We start from the raw sequence: 10561 nt of genomic DNA on the forward strand, positions 1-10561 counted from the left end.
TTTCGATAACAAAAGTTCGGCTTAAATTCTGAAAGAGGTAAAAGCAGTTATTTATATGTGTCACTTGTCTTTGCGTTTGAGCAATTTTTTTTGAAAATAGAAAATTTGGAGATCACCTGCTGCGATTTTTAAATGCAGAATTAAGCTAAAAAGATAGTAAGTACCTTACTTAAATTTTAATTTACGATACCCATATCTTTGCGGTCTATTAAGTTTCTGGAGACGAGAGTGAATTATTTGAAGGGGGATGAAAAATAATATTTAGAAGCGTTAAAACGTAAATTAAATGAGTTGACTTCAGAAAATAGACATTGGCCAATTAATTTGAGCTTTTAAGAGCTGTCTCTTATGGTAATTCCCCTAAATATCTGATGCTCTCTGTCATTATAACGTGAGAAGAGATTTCCCCCCAAGAATATCATTCATACCGTCATGCTCAAATACTTGGTATTTCTCAAGTTGGTTTTGGTTTTTGCTCAGCACAAACTGATATTTGCAATTCAGCCCATCACACAGAACGACCATGTTTTAACCGACCGTGTTTTTCAAGCCTTTACTGCAACAGACTGGTTCAACTGTCTACAAACCTGCCATGATGATCCAAGGTGCATCTCGTACAACTACCAGAGATCGGCAGAAGCCAACGGTCTGTGTGAATTGAATGACTGTGGAGTTGAAGACTTTTGCGACAGAGAAGGTTCTATCTTTTACTCCCCAGGATTTGTGTTTCAGCAGATAAGGACGAGTAAAATGAGTGCTGTATTAAGTAAAACAAGGTTGTAATTCTGATGTAGTAGTCGACGTCATTTGTTGAAGTTTGCAGCTCAAACTAGCTTTAATTTTAGCCAGCAAGTACAGTCACAGGTTTAATTTTATTTATCTTGAATTCGATTTTCTGTGAGGCAGCTAAAGCCGGGGACATTTCTGTTTGTTAATCAAAATAATTTTACATTCTACGAAAGCTCCTGGGATCATGGGTATCTCAAACACGAAACCTATTTTCCATCTACTTCGGCTTTTTCTACCAGAAATAAAGACTTCCTCTTTTAATTCTTCATTTTAGGAGTGCAAACATGTTTGTCTTTCTGCTAATTTCCATGCACTTTTAAGACTCTTCTTCCAAACAAAAATCCCCTTTATTTTCTCCAGGAAGCGTTTTAAATCTAAGACGTTTTATAGACACCCTTTCCTTCTTCAATATATCCATTAATTTCATTATTTGCTGGCTTAAGTTTTATTCGATCTGTTAAACCAATGTTAATATTACATAAAATTGCAGAGAAATACGTCCACTCGGTGCTTTTGCTCTTGAGTTTTCAGTTTGAAAGTTTGCCTAAATTGTTTATCACGGCTGTCGAAAGCGTTAGCTAATAGAATATATCGGCTTTTTCACATGCCTTGTCACAGTCATGTTAATTATCATTTGTTCAAAAATGTTCAAACGATATCCAGGTGTCAATTTGCCTTGCCTTTGCGTTAAGCTCTAAATATTCTTATCCAATTTTGTGTATAGAAAAACCAGAATTTATATTCAATTTTTTGTTTCGATATTCTCTGAAGAAGTTTTTTTTTTACAAAGCTGATAAACAAAGACTTTTTAGCGAACATATTCTTGTCAATCACCTGGATATTTTTTTAAAATTACCATTACTGAAGGCTCAGTCAGACGCTAAGCTAAATCATTTGAAGAGGAGCCGCATACGTCGGAGATTACTCAAAAAGTTATTTGCATAATGATCGGCTTGAAATTAAACATTGGTTATTAAAACGTAGTTTTGTACAAACGTTATTTGAAAAGCTTTATCTCACCTATGTCTAATTTTCGATGTTCTTTTAAGCTAAAACCTATATCCCGCAGACTGACGAGTGTGCCGCTTCACAGAAGGAAAACATCTGCGCATTGAATGACTCAGGTGACCAATTTAATTCTCTTAAAAACTCGCCATGCAATTTACAGAATTGAAGGCTAGAAAAATAGTGAGTTGTTGGTTAATTACTGCTAAAAGCTAGTTTTAACTTTATGTTTGATCTGATTAATTCAGCCTCATTTTCCAGACCTATTACGAATCCGAAGCAAACGCTTTTTGAAGACTGACACCTTCATTACCTTGTCGGAAATATGACCGCAGCGCATAAAGGGAAGGCTGTGTAAAAACACCGTCAATTATGAAATAGCTTAAAAACTACGGGCGCCCTGATTGGTCAAAATGTATCGCTCCGATAAACTCATAGACAATTAAGAATTTTCTCATTTTTGTTAAAGCAATAAATCGCTCTTTCTATCGGTTGCCGGCCAAATAAACCACTCGCAAAGTTAGAAGATTACGTGGTAAGTTTGTAGGATAGTTGGGCCGCTACTATCAACTAAACACCAAAGCCACATAAATGAAGCGAGGCAAATTTTAGCATCCAACTAGAACCTGAGAGGTGCGGGTTTGAATTCCGTTGAAACCTGTATTTAGCAGGCTTCCGTTTCTAAACGAGTTTTTAAATATCCAGCACAGCTGCAAAGATCATTTTTTACTTGATAGTAATTTACTTTAGACTTGAGAAATTATAATGCTAATAGAACTATGTCTCTATTTCAGTTCCCACGATTCCGCCTCAAAATGTTAAAGAGGTGAACAAGACGATAACCAGTCTTTTCATCACGTGGGATGTTGTAACAACCAATCAGACTCTCGAACTGATCCCAGAATTCAAAGTGATTTACTTCTTAAGGTTCGATAAGGAGGAAATTCATAGGAGTGTGGTTAGAGCTCCCTTGCCTTACATCAACCTTACAGGATTAAAAATACACAGAATGTACAACATAACAGTGTTAGCATTCAATCAATGTGGGGATGGTCCTTCCAGCGCGATGCTTTCAGCAAAGACAGACGAAGACAGTAAGTTTTGACATATTGTTTTACATTGTATCAATCTCTGTTGCTGTTCGCTACCTAACCGCATACCTACCCCCAAGCTACCTGCCTACCATCCTTTCTATCTAAATGTTTACCCCTTCTTTTCTCTGCTTTCTGAAAATGTACTTTCGAAACAAGCGTTGCAGGAGGAGGATAGCTCTGACTGAAGAGCTGCGTTCCATCACATAATGAGAAGTTTAACTTCTTATCTATTCATTTACTTGCCTTCCTGTCGCATCTTAGCTACCTACCAACCTATCTACGTCTTCATGTTCCTACCGACTCACCTGCTTCCCTGCTTACCCACCTATGGTCGCCTACCCACCTACTGTCCTACTCTGCTTCCTTTCCACCCCCACCCCCACCCCCACCCCCACCCACTTATATATCCACTCCCCCATCTAATCGTCCGCCTATCTACCCACCAACCTTCCTATCTAACGACTGGCCCACCTTTCTAAGTAATTACTTAACACCGACTTCCATGCTCACAAACCGGCAACCTACCTACTCACCAGTGAATAAAGGAGGCTTGTTCCTGAAGAAACTGTGGTGCTGCGTCTGTGGGAGAGTATAACATGGTAATTTAGTATTATCAACTGAGTTGATAACGTAAATTGGCCAACGTAAAGAGTTTCAAAGCTGGCGTTTCGAGCGCTAACCCTTCGTCAGAGCGAATGACGATAATACTTGAGTATTACCAGCCAATGTACCAATCTACCTACATAGCCATTACTTACCGCTTGCCTGCTCACCTGCTTACTTTCTGGACTGATCAATTTCGTTACATTCTGATGCCTCTATTTCTATACATTTAAGGACCCAAAGCAGCACCCCAAAATTTATCAGCTGAGAGACAGAACTCAACAAGCATATTGGTCAGTTGGGATAGAGTACCAAATGGTAAACAAGATGGGACAATCATAAGTTACAGAGTGAATTATACCCGATCAAAGGCGGGAGCAGAAAGAATGAGTAAAGAAGTAGACAAAGCAAAGCGGTTACTCTTGTTGACAAACTTAGAGGCGGATTCAGAATACGCAATAACAGTGTCGGCGTCAACTAGTAAAGGGTACGGACCGGCCAGTGAACCTGTTAAGGTGAATTGAACATAAGTACCGCTAGTTTCAATTCCAGTATCAGTGTACCTTTGGAGATATTTAAAAGATGATCAGTTCATTTATAAACCCTACCGCCAAAGTGTTCTTAGATAAAGCGTCGATTGCTGAGTTTTTAATGTTTCGTATCACAAACATAAAAATAAAGGAGACTGATGTCTCAATTTAAGCTATAGAAGTTTAAAGTGGTAATGTGTTTTAATAAACTTAAGATATCAAAATTCACGTTTTATACTTTTTGGGCAATTTCTGGTTTACAAAGAGTATTTCTGCGTTGTATTCTTACAATTGTGTTAGGCCTTTTCGGGTCATTGTGTTGGGTGCCTCACGTAATTAGTTCCTGGTTTATAGTTGAGGACACACAGATGTCTGGTTAATAATTAATCGCTTTAACCCTTTAACTCTCAGAAGTGATTAACATTGAACTTCTCCTTATCATATCCACACATTATCCTGCAAACAGGTTCTAAGAAAACTAAAATTAATCAGGTAGAAGTTGTTATCTTGATCTTACACTAAATTATCACAACTTATTTAAAAAGAAGTGTGTAGCAGCCAGAGAGGAGAATCAACAATCAGATCTTTGGAGTTGAAGGATTAATGTTTACTAAGGTCTACCAATAAACTGGGTAATTTCCGCTGTACAACACCCTCGCGTCAGAAATCAATCTGTATGTCAAAAGAAATTTAATAAAGAAGAAAAAAATTCAAATGCCTAACCAATATACTCATTAAGAATGATATACCATGAAATAATTTTTATCAAAAAGCGATATGCAATATAGATCGTTTTAATAAAAACCGTACAAAACATCAATGTACCGTACAAAAACCGTACAAAACGTAGCCATTAACCGGTCAGAAGCTATTGTTGAACAGTCGTCAGTTTTGAAAACTTTGCACAAGCAATTATCAAAATAAATCAATCGTTTTCTGAGGTATTTCTCGAAAAATAGGTCACATTAAAAGGAATGATTTAATTAAGACAAGAAATATTAAAGCTTAGTTGTTGTGTGGGTTACGTGTTATGCTGTGAACTATATTCATCAAAATAATTAAAGTTCTTTGTCAAATGAAGCTCATCGATAAACAAGTCAGAGTTTGAATAATGGCAGGTGAAGACATTGATGAAATTGCAGAAAAAATTCGCGCCCGATTTGTCAATCATTCTCGAGTTTAACGAACATTAGAGCAAACTGCAACTTTGTCCAGAGTTCAATCGCTTCCTTCGTGAGGGCATAAAGAACCCCGTCTTCTCTTCATGTTTGGAATCATGCTGTTCTTAAAAAACCTTGTTTATGTTAACGTTTTCCTGGTATTTTTAACATGTCCACCATTACGAAAATTACATCTAGTCACAGAAAATAACCGCGTATCAAACGTCAGTCATGTTTTCAAACGGTTTCACGGCACAGACTGGTTCAACTGTCTTCAAGCTTGTCACGATGAACCAAGTTGCGTCTCGTACAGCTACCACAGGTCTGAAAACGCTAACGGTCTGTGTGAATTGAATGATTGTGGATTTGAAGACTTGTGCAACAGAGATAAGTTCCTTACTTACTCGAAGGGCTTCGTTTTCCAGCAGATAAAAACAATTATAAAGAAGGTAAGTAATGTGATCGATAAAACAAAGTTAGTTCCATGTCAAGTAATAAAAGGCATTTAAGGAAGTTGTCACTTCTCCGATCAGTATAGATTCATTATTTCTAACCCTACCATCTACTTCAATTTGATGAGAACATTTCCCTTGATCCCCGATTTTATTCATTTATTCATGATTGATAGATTTTTAAATTTATTCTACCATTTTGATATTGTTAGAAGAAAGCAAACTTAGCGTTTTATAGGATGTTCAGCATCGGCATCATAAACAAACACTACTTAATATATAAAGTGTTCGGATAAGACTTAATGTGAATGAGGTAACAAATCCGCAAATCAAGGACAGCTTTCAGAGATAACCTTTTAGATACTGGGAAATTTGATGGTTACCTTCCGTCCCTTTCTTTCATTATTTATGATCAATGATTCAACTTTCAATAACTGAGGTGCTTGCATCTTTATTTGACTTGTGAAGCAGGCTTTTTGCCGATTTGTTGGCATTCTTGTATGGGCTTGATTTAGCAAACCGAGCTTACTCCTTTGCTTTTATCTTAATGTTAGCACTGCCTGCATAATCTGAATTTGTGATCTTCACAAAATGAGAAAATAACGTTATTTTGCTCTAAATTCACTTCGAGCATCTGCTGTGGCAATTAAGATTATTCAGCAGCAGTCAAGGCATTTTCGTAGAACATTTCTGTCCTCCGTAAATTATCAAAAAATTATGGATTTGTATTCCGAAATCTCTCTTTTCTGTTCATCATCACCATTATCACATTTATATAATTATGTACTCACGATACGCCTTTTAGGTTAACAGGTGTTTATCTTCCCACGGTAAAAACAGTTGCATTTCGGATAGATCAGGTAAGCTCTTTAATTTCCTTCTAAACTTTCCGGGCAAATTATGAGAGCAAAATTTGAAGTTTCCTAGTAAAAATAATAATTCCATGACAATATTACCTTGGGTGACAATTTGTTCAGATAAAAAATAACGTAATGAATATGAATGCTTTTGTAATGAGTGTGTTTTTCTTTCAGTAACAGCTAAAATCTTATTCAGAGACTTATTAAGAAATTGTTTATCATCAACTTTATACAAACTTGTGGCTTCTAGTCATGAAGACATGTGAATGTTAATTGCTGATTTTATATTTGTAGACTGATACTTCTACGGTATGCAAGGATGCAAAAGTCATTATATGTTTCGCACTGATTTTTCGGAAGAAAACATCGGAACAAATATTGTCTCTAAGTAAGCGTTTGCAGGCGGAACTCATCTTTTTAGGGTATCATCAATTTTTTTTTTGGGGGGGGGGGTTACTTTAACAAATATATCCTCATTAAGAAAACAGGATAACCCTTTATTTCAAATAGGCCCATCAGATCATCAGATCGTGTCTAAACTTAGGACCCGCCCGAATTCGATAAGCTGCCTTAAATTTAGCAAGTGTAATGTTTCTGACCCCTTGATATGATAGGCTGGTCCTAAGTCGGGAGTCATTCCAGTGCGTCAGTGATCTTTACCGCTGGTGTTGAGAAGATTGCAGACGCACCAAAACATCAACGAAGAAGAAAAATACTGAGGATCTGCTCTCGAATATTTTATTGTTAACCGAAACTAGCCTACATTTCAGTTCCTAGGACTTCTCCAAAAAATGTCACGATGGTAAACAAAACGTACAAGAGCATTTTTATCACATGGGATGCTGTGCCAACGAATCAGACAAATGACGAAATTTTCGGATATGAAGTAGAATATTCGATAATAGAAGGAGGTCAACCGGCATGGGAGAAAAGAAAAGTGTTTAGTGTTCCCGACGTACATTTCAACCTTACAGGATTAATTGTGAACAGAAGGTACGAAATCAAAGTGCGGGCCTACAACCAGTGTGGGAATGGTCCGTCAAGTGAGGTCCTCTGGGTAAAAACAGACGAGAGAAGTAAGTAATATCTTTTCATATATCATATGATCCGCACTGCCCCGCACGTGCAATGCCGTAGATAACCATAGTGTAAGCTGGCGAATGTAAGGCGGGACGTGTTGACGTGAACCTGTTGGGAAAATAAACCATCCGGCCCCGCACCCACATAGCTCTTTTGCATTTTTCCGAGAAAGAGGATTAAAATTGTGTAATTTTAAATAAAACAAATGATAAAGTGAGTTACACTTCTCGGTGCATTCTGATTTCCTTATTCTGCCTCCAAGATAAAAAATTGTTATGAACTACATTTGAAGTGTTCTGGCTACACGTTTGTGATTTTTTATGTTTTTTAGAATATCTTGTAGTCTTTGCGCAAGTCTTGTGAGCCTTGTTTTGTCCCGCGATACAAGTGCCCACATATAGTTTCGCTTTTAAGTGATTTGTCCTTGACTGCTATAATGGGGCTTAATGTCGGACAGTAATCGCCACCACTAGTCGTGTTTGAGTTCGTCTACCGACCTTACTTTAAGTCCTCAACTTGAGCTTTTGGTTAGGTTTTAGTTCTCGAAGATCGATTGTTTTCTTGGATTGATGTATCGAGTACTTTGTTGTTCATTTCGAAAGTCTAGTGAAATTGCTTGAGATAGTCCTCTAGAGAGATGTTTAATCTACCAAAGTCAGTGTTCCCGCAAGCCCCCACTTGCCTACCGACGGGATAGTAAAGAGCGTTTACTTAAGGCTAAATTAGGTATTGAGAAAAAAGCGGCGGTCGACCCGAATAAAAGTTCTTGATCAGACTCCTGATGCCTCTCGTTTGCGCGCTGTGTTCGAGCCAGTTTACCACAACAGTCCAACAAAATATACAAGTTAGCTCTAGATTATTTTGCAAGATTTTCAATTGGCGCCCTTCTGTGTGCGAGTTCCAGCACTAAATGGTCATATAACAAAATGCTTATTGACTGAGTTTTGTTAGACCAGAACAGAAAAATATGTCGCTCGAGGTAATGCCGTACGGACAGAGTTCACCTCGAGCCAAATATTTTCCTTCCCGGCCCTCCCGCTCACTCATTAAGTACATAAAATGTGGTTGGCTCCAGGGCCTAAGGTGGCGCCTCCAAATATTAGCGCAGTGAGAGTGAATTCGTCCTGTGTACTGGTCTCCTGGGAAAGGATACCCAATGGTAAACGACGGGGCTTGATACAGAAATACAGAGTAAATATTACATCAAAGATCCCCAACGAAACAACAAGTCGCGAAGTACAAGCGCCAACACAGTATCTGGAGATCGTTGGTATAAATGTGGACTCAAAATTTACCATTACTGTGGAGGCTGCGAATAGCAAAGGATTTGGACCAGTCAGTGAGCCTGTTAATATAACTGCTGTTCCGTAACAACATCCTTGGAACAATTTACGATATCAAACGTGATGATCTGTGAAATGTTTTTAATGTACAGGGTACAATAAAGGAATTATCGCTAATCGCAGTTATGGTCGATTTTTCTCCGTTTCGCGTGTACGTCTGTAAATGGTCTGATAAAAGCCGTAGACTGTTACATGGGATAATTGTTAATAATCGTCAGCTTTGTAAAAAATTGCAAAAGTAATTATCACCATACAGTTACTTGTTGTGGGTAAACGTCCCGGAACAATTTTCGGTGGAAAGGTAAGAACTATTTAAAAGATGATGTAATTGAGGCAAGAAATGCTGATGTTTAGTTCTTAAGCGAGGTATGTATTATGCTGTAAATCAATTTTTATTAAAAACAATAAAAGTCTTATGTCAAATGAAACACATTTACAAGTTTGACAGGGTTAAATGAAGAGTTTAAGATGTAAGCCTTAATCCCAGTTCCTGGGACTCCGCCACAAAATGTCACCTTTGTGAACAATACCGCCAAAAGCATATTCATCTCATGGGATGTCCTACCAACCAATCACACATGAGGAAATTTTTAGCCTACGTGTAACCGTGCCCTCCAGCGCTTTATTTTATTTTATTTGCCCTTCCTTTTGCTTTTCTTCTCCGCCAGAAAACATGCCCTCCTCGCGGGTTATGTGAAACACTAAATTTTACAACGCTGGCAAAATGCTCCTCTACTTCAAAGTCATATTGGAACTATCACTGAATTGCTCAGGTCATTATTTTGCTTTTCTTTTCATTCTGTTGGGAGTATAGGGCCAGGTGCTACTTAATCATCTAAATTATTGGGTCTTAGCGTCAGGAGTCCTGTGTTATCCTTAGTGCGTGTTGCGGTTGTAGTTAACTCCTTTGACCCCGGAACGCTTAATCCAGTGTATTGGACATTCAAATCATCTTTGGACAACTGTCGATCGATTAAATGAAAAGGCTTTTGTTTACTTGAGTTCAAGAAATACGTTTTATAATCACAGAGAAGTCATCTTCAGCCAATATACGAAATCGAAAGAAACCATTGCCGTTTTACTTAAAGTTTTGTCAAAAATTTTAATAGGAGAGACCGCTTGCATTTTTATTTTAATTTTTCAGCGCTTTATTTTATTTTATTTGCCCTTCCTTTTGCTTTTCTTCTCAAATAGACAATGCACATCCCTAAACTACTGATAAAAATTTTCGAATAGTGTGATAGGGATTTGGAAAACTAAAAGACTGAATGACAAGGAAAGCGGAGACAAGAGCATACGGCATTGTGCCACCGCAATAACATGTGTCTTAGCTGGGATAAAATGTAAGTTTACTTTTAATGCCTCTCATACATCTACGCATCCAGACTCAGGCCTTTCATTTCCTATTGCAGTTCTCCTTCCCTGAAATTCTTTGTTCCTTCATCATAATAAAGGCGCCCAACTTTAACGCAATTGAAATGAACATGCAACCAATAAATACGTACCTTAATTTTTCTTATCTGTTGAAAAACAAAGCCGGATGAGTAGATAAGTACCTCATCTTTGTCGCACACGCATCCACTCAGGAAAAAAAAATTGAAACACTTTCTTTTGGAGTCTGATTAAGATTTAGTGGCACAGCGCT

General features: G+C 37.7%; 1 protein-coding gene across 1 annotated transcript; it reads left to right on the forward strand.

The window, feature by feature from the left end:
• The first annotated feature begins 390 nt into the window (after window positions 1-390).
• On the forward strand, window positions 391-9336 carry LOC149048961 (protein sidekick-1-like). Its single transcript, XM_089200459.1, has 8 exons — window positions 391-759; window positions 1859-1913; window positions 2589-2888; window positions 3726-4005; window positions 5426-5630; window positions 6439-6493; window positions 7264-7569; window positions 8649-9336. The coding sequence occupies exons 1-8, from the start codon at window positions 433-435 to the stop codon at window positions 8942-8944; spliced, it is 1824 nt and encodes a 607-aa protein (XP_089056585.1). The 5' UTR covers window positions 391-432; the 3' UTR covers window positions 8945-9336.
• The last annotated feature ends 1225 nt before the right edge of the window (window positions 9337-10561 follow it).

The sequence above is a fragment of the Pocillopora damicornis genome, chromosome 3, assembly GCF_964200805.1.
Source record: "Pocillopora damicornis chromosome 3, jaPocDami1.2, whole genome shotgun sequence".
NCBI lineage: Eukaryota > Metazoa > Cnidaria > Anthozoa > Scleractinia > Pocilloporidae > Pocillopora > Pocillopora damicornis.